Genomic DNA, 23505 nt, shown 5'->3' on the forward strand with positions numbered 1-23505 from the left:
GATTGAGTTTGGGGGTGATGAATCATAAGGGAGTTCCAAAAATTGGGGGGGGGGGATTTTTTTTCCTTTTTTTCTTTAAAATTTTCCATTTTAAATTGGTTATTTCTGATTTATATATAAAAGCAAATAATAATGATATGGTTTGAATAGGTAAATTAAAAAATTTTAAGTTCTTAGACCACTTTCATTCTGTGTGAGAAACCTTTGCTGTGTCAAATATTTAATTACAATCCAAATTCAGTGCTGTATCAAGCTTGAATGTTGTGTCCATACTTGCCCCAACCGTTCAGGGTTCGACCTCTGCGTTCGTATCAAGCTGCGCCCCAGCGGAGCATTTTATTAATATATAAAAAGTAAAATCACAAAAATACTGAACTCCGAGGAAAATTCAATCGGAAAGTTCCTAATCACATGGCAAAATCAAATGACAAAACACATCAAACGAATGGACAACAACTGTCATATTCCTGACTTGGTACAGGCATTTTCAAATGTAGAAAATGGTGGATTGAACCTGGTTTTATAGCGCTAAACCTCTCACTTGTATGACAGTCGCATCAACCTTAATAATATTGATAATGATGCGTGAACAAAACAAACAGACACAATAGGTAAAAATGTCACAAATAAAGGTAAGAAGTCTAATTCGGTAGGTCACATTCGGGAAAAGGGAACGGGATTGCAGTTACGACATAAGGAACATATCTAATATCATCTATCTAACAGATATTCCATAACGGTCAACCAACTCGTTATAAGAGAAAGATCTTGAAATAGTTTCTTTTTATTACATATATTCATTTTTAAGTTAAGGAAATTGTTCGTAAGCCTTGATAAATGAAAATTTACTAAATCTTATTTAATTTTAATCAAGTAAAGGATATAATTCTCGGCACAATGAAGCCATTTAATTACCTAGCCACTTTGGCATCTTGTTTTCATAACAATTATTTGATCATTATTAATATTATTGAATAAATTTTAATAATAACAAAGTTGCTTTATCTATAATAGTTCAAGAAAAAAACAAAAGAAATATTTTTAAAATTAGTGTTTTCTTCAAAGAAAAATAATCTCAAAACTGAATTGTGACTTTTTGTCCTGTGACTTTTTGTCTGTGACTTTTTGTCCTGTGACTTTCTGTCCTACATTCGAATATAGCACCTAACAAAGTCATTAAGTCATTCATGCATAAAATATAGGTCACACTTACAATTTTCATTGCAGAAATTTTTTTTTGAGTCATAAACATATTGGGTGTTTTAAAGCACCATTCCTTTTTTATTTGTGTTTCTTAATAAAATATTTTGGAAACTTGAGGTTACATGGTTACTGAAGCTTGTAAACAGGAAAAAAGGGGTGAAAATTTGATTGGTTAAATTCCAGTGATGGTTATTATCTTATATGCAATGAAATGTTATGTGAAATTTTGTCTGTAGTACTGGACAGGATAAAACTTTACTCATACCAAGAATTTCTTTATTTGAAACAAAGATCAATTCTGCACAATTTTTTGAAAAATCTCAATTTAACAAAGACTAATCATGATAATAGGGGAAAAACAATGGTGGTATTACTCTTGTAAAGGACCAATGAAGTCTTTTTTAATTTTAATGTTATTAATTTCTTTTTTCATGCTAAAAATGATCGGATACCAAGATGAAAGGAAATATTAACAAAATCATGATATATACACACCATTTTTATTTCTTCAGCTGAAGTGACATCATGACCTTCATTTATGTATCCCTTCACAACTGACTTTATATGGGAGACTCTGCACAGAAACCTGCAAACAGTTACATCTTTTCAACTCTTAATTAAGATATATATTTGGGTCATGTCAATGGGCTATGATAATTCTGTTTGATATAAGATAAACAAAAACAAAAAGTATCGAAAGTAATTATTTGCTACCACATTTGTTCAGAATTTTTATAAATAATAGGGGAAAATATTATGGGAAATAATGTTCTATCTCATCAATATAGTTTTAATTTGAAAATGACTTAATTTTATCTGCAAAGTTTCAATTGTTAGCTTTCAATTTACTTGTACAACTTAAAAAAAAATAATGGTCAATATCAACCTGGGCACAATGTTTTTTTTTTTTGGTTTCATTTAAAAAACCAAAGACACTGATAATGTTAGTTTTTGAATATATTTGTTATAAAATGAATATGACTTACTCCAAGTCAAAGGCAGATTGAATGATTTTTCAATAAAAAAATGTTTCGAAATGATGTTAATCAAATATATTGGAGTAAGTGCATCTTTTGTCAAGTATATGTCATAAATACTAAAGGTTATACCTTTGCCATCCTAGGCTTCTGAAAAGATGTACGATTTGAGTTTATCGACAAGATCTCTTCTGAGTGAAGCCATCATTAAAGTGTTTTTATAGCAGCCTGCATTGTCTGAATATATGTGGATTTCTTTAACATCTGGTATCAAGTTATAAAGATCAGAAACAATATCCTTGATCAAAGATGATGTTAGGTGCATCTTGAGATATCTGAATAATGGAAAGTTGAGTGAATAAGACAAGTGTGTACAAGACACTGTTGAACAAGTAGTTCTAAACATCAATTTAAAACATAAATAATGTGCAAAATATTTTATTTTTCAACTTTTTGCTAGTTTTCTTTGCAACACAGGTGCACACTGTCAGGTCACCAACTGGCAAATAAGCCTGAAAGTAGTTGATATTCATTCTATTTCAATTTCTTGGTTGATTAAATTTCAAATTCTTAACTAAGCTATGTGAAGTTCTTGACCAATTTATACAGTTTTCCTGCCAAGTATTCCTACAAATTTCTCTGTGACTGTCTGTTTGTCTGTAGCGCACAGCTTTTTTTTTTTAACAAAATGTCCTGTAATTGACTACAGAGTTTGTATAAATATTTTGTCTGTTATTTCGAAATTTGTTGATAGCCCTGCCATCTGTGAATAAAAAGACATTTTTGTTTCAATGCTTTTATTAAACGACAGCAAAAAAATTTTGCGGTCATATATAGGTATGACGTTGGCGTTGTCGGCATCCGAAGACACATTGGTTTTCGCACAATAACTTTAGTTTAAGTGAATGGATCTCTATGAAATCTTACCATAAAAGGAAGGTTTGGATTGATTTTGGGGGTTATGCTACCAACAGTTAAGGAATTAGGAGCCAAAAAGGGGCCAAAAATAAGCATTTTTCTGGTTTCCAGACAATAACTTGTGGAACGGTGTATGGATCTCTCTGAAATTATACCACAAGTTTCCATACATCATTTGAATTACCTCCCTTACACTGCTTTTAAATTATGTATAAAGTAATGGTTAATGAACAATTAAGACAATTTAAAAGCAGTGTAAGGGAGGTAATCCAAATACAACGTTTTGATTACCTCCCTTACACTGCTTTTAAATTATGTTTAAAGAAATGCATATTTATAAAGGAAGACCAATAAAAATAACTGCAAATGTTGCATCTTTTTTTTTTTTACAAAAAAATCCATATGAAAGATTTGACACTATATTTTAAATTCTATTATAAAATAGATTAAGTTAGCACTATGGTAAATTTAAATGGGTAATTATGGTTGCAAACTCCATTGGAAATTTGAAATGAAATTATGACCATATCTTGAGGGAAAGAATTTTTTTGGAGGGAAAAGGGGGGGGGGGGGGGTCAATTTTTTCTAATTTCAGATTTCAGAAATTAAAAAGAAAAATTCTTCAAAATTATTTTTTTCGCAAAAAAAAAGTGTGTGTGTGGGGGGAAAGGGGGAGGGGGGGGGGGGGGGGGTTTAATACGCAACAGCATGTGTATTGCACAAAAGCAAAAAAAAAAAAGGGGGGGATTTTTTATTTTTTATTTGTGGGAGGAGGGGGGGGGGGGGTCAATTCGCAACAGCAAAGTGTATTACACAAAAGCAAAAAATTGAATATAAATTCAAATCATATAACCAATTCTAAGTTCTTTGACTACAGTTATTCTGTGTCTGAAACCTTTTATGTGTCAAATGTTTAATTACAATCCAAATTCAGACCTGTATCAAGCGCGAATATTGCGTCCATTTTTGCCCCAACTGTTCAGGGTTGGACCTCTGCGGTCGTATCCAGCTGCGCTCGGCGAAGCAATTTATTTGTTCTTATTTTACTGTATGTATGTTAGTGTTGTTTCATGCACATTTACTTCATATCCTTTTTTGTATACATTGATAACATGTTCTTTACACAATATTCTACAAGTTACATGTATAATGATAAATTATATGGGCTTTAAAAGTCCATTCTGTAATGCTGTCAACAGCTGACTCAACCTATTAGAAAAATAAATAAGAAGTAGTTTAAACATCATATTAAAAAATTCAAAGGATAGGCAAATAAGACAGACCCCAAATAAAATAGTTTAAATGCAGACAGCGAAGAGAATGAACTGATATTCAAAAAGAAATATTCACATACCTTTTGCTCAACATGGAAGAGGAGTAACAGAAGACTTTGTTTGTACAAATAAAGCAGAAATTTATTTGTGAACATGTTATTTGTAAAATGGTTGGCTGATTGCAGGATACAAATAAATAATGGTACAATCAAGTTATAATTGTTTTACAATAAATACAACATGTATTGTACCTGAAAAAGTACTCATCTTTGTTCTCCCAGTTGACATTCTGAACAATTGTGGAACTTTCATTTAAGATTTCATCAAGATTTGTGCATTGCAGACAGATTTCTGTATGACTGTGACAACACAGTACTCCACCATTACTCAATGAAAAAAGTCTGCAATAATCAGCTATATTCGATTCGGCTTCTATATGAACCTATCAAAATGATTTGTTCTATTAAAATTAGTCTATCTTTGACATGTTTTGAAGGCATAACATATTAACAGACATCATTTCAAATGATAATATGGTAATATATGTATCTCATATATATAAGTCTAAATTGAAAACAACAGTGAATTTGTATAATCAGGGATTATGTAGATCATTAGTGATTATATATAATCCCTGAAAATGACCAATGATTTTATATAGTCACTGAACATTTTAATAATTATTTTACAAATTCCCTAATATGATTTCAGGGATTTTATTATTTAAAGATCCTAAAGATTGATAGAAAAAAATTGAATATAGACAAATTATCATTTGTTTTTCTTATTCCTTGAAAGTTTAAGTGAACAGTTTTTCCAGTGATATTTTATTTAACTGTTGAACCATATTATGTCACAAACAAATATGTATGACGCAGGCACAGATGTTGCTTGGGTTGGAGCAAACTTATGCTCAAAAGTTACTGCAAATTGCAGAGGAAAAAACAGAATGCAAGATATGGACAAGGAACAAATACAATAACATTGTTACTTTGATGACAAAAGAAAATAGTAAAGAAGACAAAACTCCTGCTTATTACTATCTGCTGACAAAGTAAGTATTTAAATTGTTTTAAGGCTCCTACCATCCTTTATATTTCATACAGATTACACTCTTTACAGCAGGATTCATTAACATATGAGGGGGAGGGGGGCTGGTGGGCATGGACCTTAAAAATAATAATCTTAAATATCTGACGAAAAAAATTGATTTTCTGAATAGCAATAGTTGTAAAAACTAGATATACAGAAACAGGGAAAGGGGGGGGGGGGGGGGGGATTTTTTTTCATAATTTTTTGTTTTTTTTACTAAAAAATTTCCATTTTTACATTGATTATTTCTGATTTATATATAAAAGCAACACATACTGATATGGCAGGAGATACACCCCAAACAGAGTGTGTAAATTATTATATATAACAGATTAACAGTATTGCGCAATAACAAGAAATCTTCAATTGCACAGTATTGCACAATAGCAAGAAATCTTCAATTGCACAGAATTGCAAAATAGCAAGAAATCTTCAATTGCACAGTATTGCGTAATAGCAAGAAATCTTCAATTGCACAGTATTGCACATTAGCAAGAAATCTTCAATTGCACAGTATTGCGCAATAGCAAAGAATCTTCAATTGCACAGTATTGCACAATAGCAAGAAATCTTCAATTGCACAGTATTGCGCAATAACACAGTATTGTACAATAGCAAGAATCTTCAATTGCACAGAATGCACAATAGCAAGAAATCTTCAATTACACTGTATTGCACAATAGCACAGTATTACGCAATATCACAGGATTGCGCAATAGCAAGAAATCTTCAATTGCGCAGTATTGCACAATAGCAAGAAATCTTCAATTGCACAGTATTGCGCAATAGCACAGTATTGGGCAATATCACAGTATTGGGCAATAGCAAGAAATCTTCAATTGAAAATAAATACAAACCTTTTAACCAATTTCAATGGGATTAATTTAAAGTCTTTAATTTTTGGGGGTTCTAACCTTGTATTACTAGTTTGGATATTGGGCCCCATTTTTAAATTGGTCTACATTGAGGTCCAAAGGGTCCAAAATTAAACTTTGTTTGATTTCATCAAAAACTGAATTATTGCAGCTCTCCCATACAGAAAAATGATAGGATGGCCAACTGCATTGCTCAACTGGCCGCCAGTTGAACAAACAGTTGAGGGCCAGTTGAGGGCTACCTGGATTTTTGCCATGCAAATTAGGTAGCCCTCAACTATCAAATGCTCAACTTTATGCAAATTAGTTGAGCAAGGTTGAGAAAATATCATAGTTGAGGGCTAGGTGTCCAACAGTTGAGCAATTAGAGTTGAGGGCTACCTGGCCAACAGTTGAGGACCAGGTCATTAAAAGTTGAGGGCTAGGTGACCAATAGTTGAGGACCAGGTCATTAAAAGTTGAGGGCTAGGTGGCCAATAGTTGAGGGCCAGGTCTTTAAAAGTTGAGCATTACATGTATCTGGTCATTGCAAACTGATGACTACACATTGTAGAAAAAATAAATTTAAATTGTGTATTTTATATAGCCAAAATACTGCTGAAAGATCTTTACACACAACAGACTACATGACAGCTTTATCCTTGCTTTTTAAAAGTTATTATCTAGTAAATAAAATCTAGTTAATCCTGCAGCCATATTAATCTTTATGCAAGGAGAAGTATTTAGATATATATTGAAATACTCAAAACAGAAAGTGTTGTTCAACCAGAAAAAAAATTATATATATATCTGTCATTTGTGGATAGATGTCTTATTTGCAGTCATACCCCAGATCTCTAGTTTTATACCAAATTCATTATATTAGAATATTCTTATTTTATTAGTAATACTTTCTAAAACAAATTGTCTTAAATAATAAAATAAATATGTCTCCTGTCTTACACATTTTGATAATATATAAATTAATGCATAAATATATTGTCTAAAATTTTTCTTCACTCTAAAAAGTTAACAAGACACTTTAAATATCACTATTTTGAACTATTAAAGAGCATATTCACTTATTCAAAATGGTGGAAATTCTAATCCAATGTACTTACCAAAAGATGTTTCCATAAATATGTGTTAAAACATCAATCTTCCTAAATCCAAGAGTCATGTCATCAGAAGAATACACTGCACTATTCAATGTCAATACAGTTATTTGTAACTTTTTGATCTACATCTATTGTAAAATTCATATTTTATTCATGATAGCTAGAAGACATCTTTGCTTGCCATGTGCATGCTCAAGCCCAGTTCAAATTTTAAATGTTTGAGGTTGTTTAGGGTATTTTGACAGTGTGATCCCTTTGAAATTTGCCCCTAATAATAACTGTTAATTACCTAAATCATGAATATTTGATATATCTTATAATAAAAAAAATACTGTTTGTTTTTTTAATTTATCTTTATGTTATGAGTTATAGTTAAGTTAAAATACAGAAAAATGTATAAAAACATGTGCTTCCCTTAATTTGGCCTCAAACTCTGTGTACATTTATAATAGTACTTCCTGTCTACTTGCATTATACACAGAGATAAATGGAAAACAGATGGCACATAACATTTATATCACCAGCTCATATTTCTAATTGCTCAACTTTTGCTCAACTATATGAAAAGTTAAACCAAAGATCAATTGATCAATTTTTCCTACTACAAAAAAAATCAAAGTCTGAATGCTCAACTTTTCCTCAACTACAAAAAATTTAAAGTCTGAATGCTCAACTTTTGCTCAACTATATGAAAAACCAAAGATCAATTGCTCAACTTTTCCTCGACTTAATGGCCAGCTTCAGTTGAGGGCCAGTTGAGCGACATCTATCAAACATACAGTGCTTGTCAGCCACATGGCCCTCAACTAGCCCTCAACTTTTCTGTAGGGGCTATCATCTGCTTAATCTTATTGTGCATTTCGAATTTTTATTTTGGGCCCTGTTTTCACATAAGTCCATATTAAGGTTTGAAGGATCCAAAATTAAACTGTGTTTGATTTCAACTAAAATTGAATTTTGGTGTTTTTTTAATGTGCTGAATATAACCATGCTGTTAGATTTTGGATATCAGACCATACTAGGTAAGTTAAATGTCCCATTTCAAATTTTTAAGATCTTTTACCACATTTATTTTGTGTCAGAAACCTATATTATGTCAAAAATTTGATCACAATCCAAATTTAGACAGTATCCAGCTTGAATATTGTGTCCAAACTTGCCCCAACTGTTCAAGGTTCTATCTCTGTGGTCGTATCAGGCTGCTCTCGGCGAAGCATTTTATTTTTTCATTTAGATTGTTGATAATACCAAAGGATTCACAATATATTTCGACTTTTTCAGGAATGAAATCCAGCTATGTGGTGACATACAGAAAATGCAGTTCGTGTGACAATGTTATTAAATACTACGCTTGTCCCCTCAAAGTCAAGGAAGTGTCGAATGTGCAAATACTGATATAAAAGATATGACAATTACATAGATGCAGGATAATGGTTGTAAAGATTGGCCTGCAGGAATTAAATGTGTCCAATTTAAAAAAAAATCAAAGCTACCACTCTGGCATTAAAGGGACAACCTATAAGGCAATGTTTGGATTAGAGGCAAAGGTTGGCCTAACATCATCCTCCTTGCCATATGAAATAATTTTGCTTTTAAACACAGAGGATGATCTTAAAGATATAACCATCACAGGGTTTTGAGATAACGTAGAAGACATCGAAATTAATAATATCAACATTCCCATTGATAGCCATAACTTTACATGTATTGTTTGCCAAAAGTCAGCGTCAAATGCACATTCATGTTCTAAATGTAAATGCACAGTGCATGTTATTTGTGGTAAAACAAATGGTGAAGAAGGTTATGGAGCATCTGTTTTGTGTTCTTTGTGTTCAAATGAACATGAAATTCAAACTGAGAGAACTTATAAACGCAACTAAATATATAGAAAAACAGGCAGAATGAATGATTGACAGATCGAACAAAATTTTGGAGGAGGCCGACATTGGATGTAATGTTTTCATACTAATTCCGCAAGTCGATCGAGGAAAGGGAGACCCCAAAAACATAATGGCCATTATTCATGAAAAGACTGAAAAAGGATATTGCCTGGCCACAAAACATGGCATTCTGCACTGATCACAAAAGAAATCAGGCTGCTGATTCCCTTTTTTTGGTACCTTCAGATGTTTGTACTGAAAAGTTTACTTCTCTTAGGTGTGCCGTAAAATCTGATTCGATATGTGAAGGACAAGGTTTTTTTGAATGTGGATGTTGTGGTAAAAACAGATGTGAATCAAATAGATGTGCCTGTAGAAAAGCAGGCCAAATGTGCAATAGTCGATGCCTGATCCAAATTTAGTTTGTAAAAATAAACGATTATTTTAAAATATTGTGTAACATTGTAATATATTGTGCCTAATATTTTAATATATTGTGCTTATCATTTTAATATATTCATATTGTGCCTAATATTTTAATATATTGTGCTTATTATTTTAATATATTGTGCTTAACATTTTAAGATATTGTGCCTAACATTTTTATACGGCCGCAAAAAAAATTTTGTGGTCGTATATTGGTATGACGTTGGCGTCGTCGTCATCTTCCGGCATCGTCGTCGTCATCCAAAGACACAATGGTTTTCGCACTCTAACTTTAGTTTAAGTGAATGGATCTCTATGAAATTTTACCATAAGGTTCAATACCACAAAAGGAAGGTTGGGATTGATTTTGGGGGTTATGGTACCAACAGTTCAGGAATTAGGGGCCAAAAATAAGCATTTTTGTAACTTCCAGACATAACTTGTGTGTTAGTGTATGGATCTCTGAAATTGTACCACAAGGTTCCATATCACAATAGGAATGCTTGGATTGATTTTGGGGGTAATTGCCTCAAAATTTTAGGAATTAGGGGCAAAAAAGGGGCAAAAAACAAGCATTTTTCTAGTTTCATGACAATAACTTGTGTTTAAGTCTATGGATCTTTCTGAAATTGTACTACAAGGTTCCATATCACAAAGGGAAAGCTGGAATTGTGTTTGGGGGTAATTGCCCAAAACTTTTAGGAATAAGGGGCCAAAAAGAGGCCAAAAATAAGCATTTTTCTAGTTTCCAGACAATAACTTGTGTTCAAGTGTATGGATCTCTCTGAAATTGTACTGCAAGGTTCCATATCACAAAGGGAATGCTTAGATTGATTTTGGGGGTAATTGCCTCAAAATTTTAGGAATTAGGGGGCAAAAAAGGGGCAAAAAACAAGCATTTTTCTAGTTTCATGACAATAACTTATGTGTAAGTCTATGGATCTTTCTGAAATTGTACTGCAAGGTTCCATATCACAAAGGGAAAGCTGGGTTTGAGTTTGGGGGTAATTGCCTTAAATGTTTAGGAATTTGGGGCCAAAAAAGGGCCAAAAAACAAGCATTTTTCTAGTTTCCAGACAATAACTTGTGTTCAAGTGTATGGATCTCTCTGAAATTGTACTGCAAGGTACCATACCACAAAGGGAAGGCTGGGATTGAGTTTGGGGGTGATGAATCATAAGGGGGTTCAAAAAATTTGGGGGGGGGGGATTTTTTTTCTTTAAAATTTTCCATTTTAAATTGGTTATTTCTGATTTATATATAAAAGCAAATAAAAGTGATATGGTTTGAATAGGTAAATTAAAAAAAATTAAGTTCTTAGACCACATTCAATCTGTGTGAGAAACCTATGCTGTGTCAAATATTTAATCACAATCCAAATTCAGTGCTGTATCAAGCTTGAATGTTGTGTCCATACTTGCCCCAACTGTTCAGGGTTCGACGTCTGCGGTCGTATCAAGCTGAGCCCAGTGGAGCATTTTATTATATATTGAGGTTATCATTTTAATATATTGTGCTTAACATTTTAATATATTGTGCCTAAAATTTTAATATATTAAAGACATATGAAACTTAAAATTTAAAAAAAAAGTTGAATATGTTTTATATACTGAAATGTCTAAGTTTAACTATAAAACAAGTGAACCTGAACTTTCTTGTAAAAGAAAATCTTTTATATTATCAAAATCTTCCTAAATGTACTGCTATTGAATTATAATCTTCACATACTTTAATTCCCGGATATTTTCCTGTATGCAGTAACCTTAACCATGAGACCTCTCGTTAGAACTTCGGTCGCCACACAGCACAAGTGCGAGGGGGAAACCTTGATGAAAGAATGTAAAAAATCGTGCACTGGAAGGTTAATTGTACATGTAGTAACTGATTCTTAAAGAACACATTTAATACAACAAATTATTTAAAAACTGTTAAGAAAAAGTTTAATTAACAATTTACTTATTTGTCACGAGCTTCACGTGCTCTGTGTTGATTGTTTATCAATGTCACGACCCGGTAAACTTCGACAACACACTCAAAAGATAATTAACTTTCTATCAACAATCACTGAATAAAATATTATTTGTTGATTATATGTTATAGATTCGTAATAGATATAAAAAAAAAAAAATGTGCATGCAGGACTTGGTTTAGTATATTTGCATTCATTGGTTCAATCATTTAGATAACATTAAAATTACAAGAAACTCGTTTCATATGACTTTAATGTTATCATTTTGATATATTAAGGGTATCATTTTAATATATTGTGCTTAACATTTTAATAGATTGTGTCTAACATTTTAATAAACACATGTATTGTGCTTAACATTTTACAGTTTATGTTTATAATGATGTTTAAATATGATTATATAGAATAAATTATTTAACTTTCATTCATTTTCAAAACTGTTTCTTCATTTTAGTTATTATGTATAATCCCTGACTTTTTTTCTAGTGATTATACATAATCCTTGAAAATTTTAGTGATTATATATATTATCAAATTCATAACAGTGTTGACGAGACCATTCGTTGGCGCGCTCAGTTTTCCAATTGACTTGTTCAGATCATGTAACCGTTTGTCTGTTACGCCTTCTTAATACGTTGTTGTTACAAGGGGCATTTAAACGTACGGGGGTCACCAAAGGTTTCTCAACGCCTGAATACTCGAAAGAAAATACTACAGGCGTATTGATTAACATTGAATATCTTGACATTCTTCACCAACGATCGATAATCAAATTATTTATCATACTCACGTTCTTTAAAAATTTAAATAAAATTTCACTAGCTTCAAAAGTAGTAATTGGTAACCTTGGTTCGTTTCTTATGAAAATACAGGAACAATATTTTTTAATCTCAGTGTCGTATTTCTTTTTGTCCCTAATTCTAAATTGATATTAATTAGTTTTTTTCACCTTTTTTTCCTGAATGATTGAGGACTGGGCAATATTTATTGACTTAGAGAATTGACCAATCCATTGAATGGGTTGCAATGCATGTTGAACTACTACGTACTTTATCAAGAACACATGTGTTTTTCAGTGACCTACAACTCACTTTTTTATGGCCCCGCCGTAGCATAGGGGGCATTAAGTTTTACCCTTGTCCGTCTGTACGTACGTACGTCCCAAAATTGGTTTCCATTCTCTAATTTGAGTTTGCCTCAACCAAATGTTATGAAACTTATACACAATGCTTATTACGACAAAACACAGATCAAGTTTGAATTTTGGTGGCGTCACTTTAACCATTCTAGAGTTATGCTCCTTTATAAATGGAAAAATTGCAAAATTTTTATTTTCTTCTAAATATCAAGTAATCTCTAAAATTGGAGTTATCTTCGTTTGTCTATGATTATAGTTGAATCAACTACAATCAATGCTTTATACAATGCAATGTTTAATTTTGACTTCCACTGATAAAACACAGATCAAGTTGAATTTGGATAGTGTCACTTTAACCATTATTGAGTTATGCCCCTTTATAAATCAAAAGATTGCAAAATTTTTAGTTTCCATTCTGTAACTTAAGTTTGCCCCAACCAAACATTATGAAACCTAAGATCAAGTACAATTTTTTTGTTTCCGTTTTCTCACTTAAGTTTGCCTCAACCAAATGTTATGAAACTTATACACAATGCTTATTACTACATAATACAGATTAAGTATGAAATTTGGTGGAGACACTTTTACCATTCTTGAGTTATGTCCCTTTATAAACATAAAAATTGCTGAATTTTTCGTTTCCATTCTCTAACTTTAGTTTGTTTCAACCAAATGTTATAAAACTTATACACAACCGTTCTAGAGTTATGCGTGTTTACAAATAGAAAAATTGCTGAATTTTCAGCTTCTGTTCTCTACTTAAGTTAGCCTCAACCAAATGTTATGAGACTTACACACAATGCTTATTACCACAAAACTCCGATCAAGTTCAAATTTGGGTAGTGTCACTTTTACCGTTCTTCAGTTATGTCCCTTTATAACTATATGATATGCAAGCGGGGGCATCATCTGTGTCCACATGTGGACACTATCCACATTTATCTTCTTTTGTGTCTACATTTGATAAAGCATAAGTTGTATGCTCAGATATTAAAATAACAAACGGAGAGCTGATGAACTGTAACACCTGATAATTTGTAGTTTATTACGTCAACAAAACCCTGTTACAGTGTCATAACCTATGTGTTACAATTAAATTGTTTAGTATGAGGCTTTTGGTTAATAATTATTCTACTACCAAGATATTATGAACACATTATTTAAAAATGCATCGATTGATTAAAAAAAATGTAAGTACAATTCTAAATTAGATTGTTGTGATTCAACTGCTGCAGTTAACAGGTCGGGACAATTCCAGAGGCGGATTTAAGTGGGGGAGGGGGGTAAGATGTCCCCCCTTAGGGAGCTTCATACTTGCTTAATGCATAGATTTTTTACTTGTCCTACTAACATTGTCTAGTTTCCTCCCCCCTCCTTTTCAAAATAATGGATCTGAATCTGATTTCCTTATACGTATATGCAATATTTAGCATTCTAATGATTCCACCAATACATGAATCAGTATTTGTTTACAAATAATGCATTTTTTACTGGGCGATTGACTCACCAATCCACTGAATGAGTTGCAATGCATGATGGACTACTATGTGTTTTCAATTGTTTATAACTGAATGACATACAATACAATTTTTAACACATTGCCGAAAAAAGAATTCGTCTTTATACATATTCTTCATTTGTGTTTACATTTATGATACAAAATATTTTGTTCTGTGTTCACATTCACAAATAATAACTTCGTTGCTATATATATGAAAAAAAACGTTTAAATAATCAAATGAAAATTCAGACATTTGTTCACAAAAAAAGCAAAATACCCGAATTACAACCACAAAGATGAACACACAGACTTAAATATATTCATTCACGAATCAGCAGCCAATTGACCAAGACAAAGACATAAAAACTCAAAAGACAAATAAGTGATGCATCCAGGTTCCGAAAACGGGAGTCGCATGAACTTTTCAGTGATCCAGTAAAATTGAGAAAGTGATTGTCAAATTTCTGTAAAATGGACTAAAATTGAAAAATAATAGTTTTCTTTGTTTGTTAATTTGTTACTTCTTTTGTTTTTTGTCGCAGAAAGCTCGACATAGGGATAGTGATCCAGCGGCGGTGGTGGTCACGGCGGCATTAACTAACTACTTAAAAACTTTATATTTTAGAAGGTGGAAGACCTGGATGCTTCATACTTTGTATATAGATGCCTTATGTTATGAAGTTCCCATCTGTCATATGTCCATTGTCCTTGACCTTATTTTCATGGTTTAGTGACTACAAGGCCGTAACTACCATTGAGGCAAGTGAGGCAATTGCCTCACTGAAATTTCGACACTGAATTCGTTTATGGTAATTAAATACGAAATATAGCCATTTTTTAGCTCACCTGGCCCAAAGGGCCAAGTGAGATTTTCTCATCACTTGGCGTCCGTCGTCCGTTGTTGTCGTTGTCGTCGTCGTCTGTCGTCGTTAGCTTTTTACAAAAATCTTCTCTGAAACCACTGGGCCAAATTTAACCAAACTTGGCCACTATCATCATTAGGGTATCTAGTTTACAAAATTTGTCCAATGATCCCGCCAACCAACCAAGATGGCAGCCATTGCTAAAAATAGAACATTGGGGTAAAATGTAGATTTTGGCTTATATCTCTGAAACCAAAGCATTTAGAGTAAATCTGACATGGGTAAAACTGATTATCAGGTCAAGATTTACCTTACATTCCGTAATCCAATTTTGACATTATTGAGGGACGGTAGATTGGACCCCCTCCTACCACCTCATTATTCGATTGTCGATCTAAAATATCTTACCACTGTCTATTTCCAGAAATAATCTGAAATCATGGACTTACATATAAAGGCGAAAATTGTAACAGCGGTTAATATGTACATCTCTAAGTCTGCACTAAGTAAAGATAGATCAAGAATTTTATCAAAAATTAGATTGGTTTGGAAACATGTTTTAAATTATTAGGTATAAGCTTTGATGTTAATCTTGATAGAATTGTAAAAATTAATTATGATGAAAAAATTGTACAAATAAAATGTGTAATTAAACAATGGTCAAAACGAAATCTTACTGTTATTGGTAGAATAACTGTTGTAAAGACATTGATATTGCCTATTTTAAATCATTTGTTTATATCCTTACCAAATCCAAGTGATGATATTTTAAAAAATGTTATTGAACTTATGTACAATTTTATATGGAGTTCACCAATTGATAGAATAAAGAGAGATGTTTTACAAAATGGTATTGAAGATGGTGGACTCAAAATGATAAACCTTAGTGCATTTATTTTAGCACTGAAGTGTACATGGATAAGGAGATTATTTAAAACAGACAACAAATGGCAGAATGTTTTTTTGTCAAATGTTCATGTAGAATTTGAAAAATTTTATGGTTGTGGAAGTGTTTATATACAAAAATTACAACAAAATATCAAAAATAAATTTTTGCAAGATGTTCTGAAAGCATGGCAACTTCTCAGAGAAAAAGATGAATATGACAGTTGGGAATGCTTTCTTGCTAGTCCAATCTGGCTTAACAATAATATAAAGGTAGCAAAAAAACCTATTTTTTATAAAGATTGGTTTGAAAATGGTATAAGATTTATAAATGATATTGTAAATGAAGATGGGACTTTTTTCTCTCATCAAAAATTAGAAGAGATGTATCAGATAAATGTGAATTTCATGAGATATAATAGTATTATATCTGCTATACATCAAGCATCAAAATCATTTGTGGGAAAAAATCACAAATTAGAACTACCTTTAATTCCATCTGCTATTAAAAGACTTGTTCAAAGTTCAAAAGGATCTAAAGATATGTATATTGTTTTGAATAAAAATAAAAGTGTTCCCACTAGTCAGTTAAGATGGACTGAAATTTTTGGCTTTGATCAAAATCATTGGAAAAAAATTTATAAAATGCCTTTTGTTGTCACAAATAACACTAAGTTACAGTGGCTACAGTATAGATTCAATCATCGAATCTTAGCTACAAACAAATTTCTTCATAAAATTAAGATTTATGATAATCCAAATTGTACATTTTGTAATAGAGAAATTGAAACATTAGAACATTTATTTTGGGAATGTGAACATACACAATTATTATTAGAACAGATTGAAAATTGGTTTCTGACCAATGGGATTAGTGTACCATTTACAAAAGAAGTTTTTTTGTTTGGTAACATTGCAAAAATATCAAAAGGCAATGCAGAAAATACTCTTTTTCTTACCATAAAGCAATATGTTTATAATACCAGATGTTTTAAAAAAAAACTGTCAATAAACTCAATAAAAGAGAAGATGAAATATGTTTACGCAATTGACAAAAATATTGCTATGAAAAACAAATGTGAACATCAGTTTCTCAGAGAATGGAATAATTTTGATAGATTACTTAGTTAGGTACAAAAATGTATATACTTTACATTTAATATTATACATGTTACAAATGAAAATGCTGTATTTACTATACTAAAATAGAATTCAATGTCTAGATGAATTGCATTGAAAACTCACCACACTATTCTCTCTCACTCTCTTTCTCTCTCTATTTCTCTCTCTCTCTCCGGTGTTCAGACTGCTTTACTCTTTATCTTATATTTGTATATTGGGAAAAAAAAAAAATTGCTTCCTAATAAAAAGATGTATTTGATTAGATAATATCAATAGATTTATATATTATATATTGTTATTATTTGTGTATATTATGTTGTAAATTGGAAGTTATAAATAATAAAAATTAAAAAAAAAAAAGAATTTTATCAAACTGTTGTTTACAAAGTGAAATAAGCACGTCATAATGGAATGCAAGTTAAATTCAGATATCTATAGAGAAAGACAAACATTTACTTTACTTATAACTTCTGTCATTTTGTTCTGTAGATGAGATAGATAGTTATATGTATCAAACTGTGGGACACCATGCCATTCATTTGTATGCTGAAGCCATTGGATTACCACTTTATCGTCATACTATTGAGGGTTCATCGACAACTATAAAAATGGACTATAAGACAACTGAAGGAGATGAAGTAGAGGATCTATATACTTTATTGAAGAAAATTAAAGTAATTTATTTCATATGATTAACACTATAAGTATCTATCAACAATAACAATATGAGACTTGCATTAGTTGTTTTATTGAATGAAAATAACTTGTGCTAATACGGCTTACACTCCAAGGCACCTGAGTTGACTCCTTTTTTTTGGTGTGACTTCAGTGTTACTCAGTTTGTTGTTTTCTGTGTGGTTATTTGTGAACTGTTGCTTATCTATTCTTCTTTTCTTCTTTAGGTAGCGGTGTTGTCTGTCCTTCTTTGACTTCAGATCTTTTATTGATCCCTTAGTATTTTCTTATAAAGTTCCTTTTTAGCTCACCTGGCCCTTTGGCCAAGTGAGCTTTTCTCATCACTTGGCGTCCGTCGTCTGTCGTCCGTTAACTTTTACAAAAATCTTCTCCTCTGAAACCACAGGGTCAAATTTAACCAAACTTGGCAACAATCATCATTGGGGTATCTAGTTTAAAAAATGTGTCCGGTGACCCGGCCAACCAACCAAGATGGCCACCATGGCTAAAAATAGAACATAGGGGTAAAATGTAGATTTTGGCTTATATCTCTGAAACCAAAGCATTTAGAGTAAATCTGACATGGGGTAATATTGTTTATCAGGTCAAGATCTATCTGCCCTGAAATTTTCAGATGAATGGGACAACTTGTTATTGGGTTGCTGCCCCTGAATTGGTAATTTTAAGGAAATTTTGCAGTTTTTGGTTATCTTGAATATTATTATAGATAGAGATAAACTGTAAACAGCAATAATGTTCAGCAAAGTAAGATCTACAAATAAGTCGTCATGACCAAAATTGTCAGTCGACCCCTTTAGGAGTTATTGCCCTTGATGGTCTATTTTTAACAATTTTTCGTAAATATTTGTAATCTTTTACAAAAATCTTCTTCTCTGAAACTACTGAGACAAATTTAACCATACTTGGCCATAATCATTATTAGGGTATCTAGTTCAAAAAATTTGTCCGATGACCGCGCCTTCGAACCATCATGGCCGACTTGGTTGAAAATAGAACATAGGGGTAAAATGCAGTTTTTATACGACAGCAAAAAAATTTTTGTGGTCGTATATTGGTATGACGTTGGCGTCGCTGTCGTCGTCTGGCGTCGTCCGGCGTCGTCCGAAGACACATTGGTTTTTGCACTCTAGCTTTAGTTTAAGTGAATGGATCTCTATGAAATTTTACCACAAGGTTCAATACCACAAAAGGAAGGTTGGGATTGATTTTGGGGGTTATGGTACCAACAGTTCAGGAATTAGGGGCCAAAAAGGGGCCAAAAATAAGCATTTTTGTAACTTCCAGACATAACTTGTGTGTTAGTGTATGGATCTCTCTGACATTGTACCACAAGGTTCCATATCACAAAAGGAATGCTGGGATTGATTTTGGGGGTAATTGCCTCAAAATATTAGGAATTAGGGGCCAAAAAAGGGTAAAAAAACAAGCATTTTTCTAGTTTCATGACAATAACTTGTGTGTAAGTGCATGGATCTTTCTGAAATTGTACTACAAGGTTCCATATCACAAAGGAAAAGCTGGAATTGAGTTTGGGGGTAATTGCTGAAACGTTTAGGAATTGGGGGCCAAAAAGGGGCCAAAAATAAGCATTTTTCTAGTTTCCAGACAATAACTTGTGTTCAAGTGTATGGATCTCTCTGAAATTGTACTGCAAGGTACCATACCACAAAGGGAAGGCTGGGATTGATGATGGGGGTAATTGCCTCAATATTTTAGGAATTAGGGGGCCAAAAAGGGGCAAAAAACAAGCATTTTTCTAGTTTCAGGACAATAACTTGTGTGTAAGTGTATGGATCTTTCTGATATTGTACTACAAGGTTCCATATCACAAAGGGAAAGCTGGGTTTGAGTTTGGGGGTAATTGCCCTAATTGTTTAGGAATTTGGGGCTAAAAAGGGGCCAAAAAACACATTTTTCTAGTTTCCAGACAATAACTTGTGTTCAAGTGTATGGATCTCTCTGAAATTGTACTGCAAGGTACCATACCACAAAGGGAAGGCTGGGATTGAGTTTGGGGGTGATGAATCATAAGGGGGTTCAAAAAATTTGGGGGGGGGATTTTTTTTTTTTTTCCTTTTTTTTCTTTTACACATCAAAGAACCCTAAGAATTCAATTTCTGTTAAAATCAAACTAAGTTTAATTTTGGACCCTTTGGACCTTAATGTAGACCAATTTGGAAACGGAACCAAAAATTAAGAATCTAAATACACGGTTAGATTCGGCATATCAAAGAACCCCAATAATTCAATTTTTGATGAAATCAAACAAAGTTTAATTTTGGACCCTTTGGACCTCAATGTGGACCAATTTAAAAACGGGGCCCAAAATCCAAAAACTAAATACACGGTTAGATTCAGCATATTAAAGAACCCCAAGAATTCAAGAATAAAACCCCATTGAAATTGATCAAGAAATAAGCAATTTATACGAAGTATCTTCTTTTGCACAATACTGTGCAATTAAATATTTCTTGCTATTGCGCAATACTGTACAATTGACAATTTCTTGCTATTGCGCAATATTGTGCTATTGGATATTTCTTGCTATTGCGCAATACTGTGCAATTGAAGATTTCTTGCTATTGCGCAATACTGTGCAATTGAAGACTTCTTGCTATTATGCAATACTGTGCAATTGAAAATTTCTTGCTATTGCACAATACTTATTATATAATAATTTACACATCCTGTTTGGTGTGTATCTCCTACCATATCATTATTATTTGCTTTTAAATATAAATCAGAAATAACCAACTTAAAATGGAAAATTTTAAAAGAAAAAAAACATGTATTTAGATTTTTGATTATGGGCCCAGTTTTCAAGTTGGTCCAAATCGGGGTCCAAAATTAAACTTTGTTTGATTTCAACAAAAATTGAATATATGGGGTTCTTTGATATGCTGAATCTAACCATGTATTTAGATTTTTGATTTTTGGGCACCGTTATCAACTTTGTCCACATTGAGGTCAAAAGGGTCCAAAATTAAAGTTTATTTGATTTCATCAAAAATTGAATTCTTGGGGTTCTTTGATATGCTGAATCTAACCATGTATTTAGATTTTGGATATTGGACCATAATAGGTGAATGTCCAATTTAAAATTTTTAAGTTCTTAGACCACATTCATTCTGTGTCAGAAACCTATGCTGTGTCAAATATTTAATCACAATCCAAATGCAAAGCTGTATCAAGCTTGAATGTTCTGTCCATACTTGCCCCAACTGTTCAGGGTTCGATCTCTGCGGTTGTATCAAGCTGCGCCCTGCGGAGCATTTTATTGGTTTATATTTCTGAAACCAAAGCATTTAGAGTAAATCTGAAATAGGGTAAAACTGATTATCAGGTCAACATCTATCTGCTCTGAAATTTTCAGACAAATCTGACAACCTGTTGTTGGGTTGCTGCCCCTGAATTGGTAATTTTAAGGAAATTTTGCAGTTTTTGGTTATTATCTTGAATATTATTATAGATAGAGATAAACTGTAAACAGCAATAATGTTCAGCAAAGTAAGATCTACAAATAAGTCTCATGACCAAAATTGTCAGTCTATCCCTTTAGGAGTTATTGCCCTTTATAGTCAATTTTTAACAATTTTTCGTAAATTTTTGTAATCTTTTACAAAAATCTTCTGTGACAAATTTAACCCTACTTGGCCATAATCATTATTAGGGTATCTAGTTTAAAAAATTTTTCCGATGACCCCGCCTTCCAACCATCATGGCCGACTTGGTTAATAATAGAACATAGGGGTAAAATGCAGTTTTTGGTTTATATCTCTGAAACTAAAGCATTTAGAGCAAATCTGACAGGTGGCAAAAATGTTCATCAGATTTAGATTTATCTGCCCTGAAATTTTCAGATGAATCCGACAGCCCGTTGTTGGGTTGCTGCCCCTGAGTTAGTAATTTTACAGAAAAGAATGCAGTTTTTTGTTATAATCTTAGATATCATTAATAATATCTGATATCTAATACTATTAATTATGATTTTAACCTTATTTTACATGATTTCCAAAGCATCAGTAATACAGGTGAGCGACACAGGCTCTTGAGAGCCTCTAGTTGGAACATATCTATGTTTATTTTGGAAGCATATACCGGTAGACTACTTTGTCTCACAGTTTGTCAGAAACAACTACTTCCAGGATGGAATCTTGAGTTTCCCTTTCTTAATTAAAATTAAACTTATACCAATGTTAGATATAGGGCAGGGGAAGAATACTTGGATTTAGGGGTTCTAAAGGCCAAACTCAGTGTCACTGTTACTAAAAAAAGAATTATATTTTTTTCGCTTGTCTGTCTGTCAGTCCCGAAATTGGTTTCCATTCTCTAACTTTAGTTTGCCTGAACCAAATGTTATGAAACTTATATACAATGCTTATTAGCGCTAAACACATATCAAGTTCGAATTTTGGTGGCGCCACTTTCACCGCCTTCAATGCCGCACCCGGAGGCAGGTTTCTGCTGGCCCCTAGACAATAATGTATACTAGTTCAATGAAATGGATGCCACACTAAACTTTGAAACATACAAATGAACCAAAATTTTAAAAACACACAAGACTACTAAAAGCTAGATGTTCCTGACTTGGGACAGTGCAAAAATGTAAGCCCTTTTCAACCTATTTTTAGCCCCGCCCCCTGGTAGGCAATGGGGCATTAAGTGTTACCCTTGACTGTCCGTCCTGCCGTCGATTCGTTTTTCCACCGTCGGTCTTTCCATCTGTCTGTCTTTCCTTCTGTTCCATTTTCGTTTTCCGCACTCTAACTTAAGTTTTTTACATCCAAATTTTATGAAACTCATTTACAATGCTAAGAACCAGAGTAGTTCCAATTTGGGCACCGAGTCACTTACTGTTATAGAGTTATGCAGAGGCGGATCCAAGGGGTGGTCACCAGTTGCACATGACCTCCCCTGGGGGTTGGAAAAAATGGTTCACCATGTGCATTTTAATGTAATATTTTGATTACTTTATCAATTTGTCTATCACTGGTAATAAAGTTGACATTAATTGCCTTAAGGTGAAATACATGTACCTTCACATATATGTTTATACAATGAACATATAATCAGCAATCATGGTTAATTACTTCTTCAATTCCTTTGATGTGAGGTTTCTAACTGAATAGACAGTCCTCAAACTTGTATGTTTTCAGTAGGTAATTAATAGTTTGATTTATATTACGTTTATCTAATTTTAAAAGTTTAAATTTGTATGGCAACTTTCCTCGACGATTAATGGTTGCCAAATTTCAAATATTTTTCGTTCGTTTTGAGTTTTATAAACATTCTTTAACCTATATACCCCATTCTATCAATTGTCGAGCATTTTACATTTTTTGTAACTTTTACCTTCTTTCCTTCAGAAAAAGGCACTAATCAGCCCCTTCTGAAGTACCAATGACTCATAATGGACCTAGCATTGATACGTGCAATAATGGTGATAGTAACCATGAAACAAACCCGACATGCATATAGGTATAAATGACATTAGGCTTGTGAAGCAATCAACATGTCAAATAACAAATTAACAAACATTTAATTTGATAAGGAATCATTTTCAACCAGGAACAAACTATAACTTTCCCA

At 32.5% G+C, this 23505-nt stretch overlaps 1 protein-coding gene and 1 long non-coding RNA gene across 4 annotated transcripts in view; both read left to right on the forward strand.

Moving 5' to 3' along the window:
• The window catches only part of LOC127698941 (uncharacterized), a 278817-nt gene that overhangs the window by 56124 nt on the left and 199188 nt on the right, over window positions 1-23505 (forward strand). For all 3 annotated transcript variants that reach the window (XM_052202712.1, XM_052202711.1, XM_052202710.1), the window contains exon 3: window positions 17710-17894. In XM_052202712.1, the coding sequence (XP_052058672.1) occupies window positions 17710-17894 (185 nt within the window). The remainder of the gene's footprint in view (window positions 1-17709; window positions 17895-23505) is intronic.
• Window positions 51-12135, forward strand: LOC127699057 (uncharacterized). Its single transcript, XR_007981057.1, has 2 exons — window positions 51-150; window positions 11037-12135. It is a non-coding gene; the product is annotated as an uncharacterized LOC127699057 (long non-coding RNA).

The sequence above is a fragment of the Mytilus californianus genome, unplaced genomic scaffold, assembly GCF_021869535.1.
Source record: "Mytilus californianus isolate M0D057914Y unplaced genomic scaffold, xbMytCali1.0.p SCAF_4, whole genome shotgun sequence".
Taxonomy (NCBI): Eukaryota; Metazoa; Mollusca; class Bivalvia; order Mytilida; family Mytilidae; genus Mytilus; species Mytilus californianus.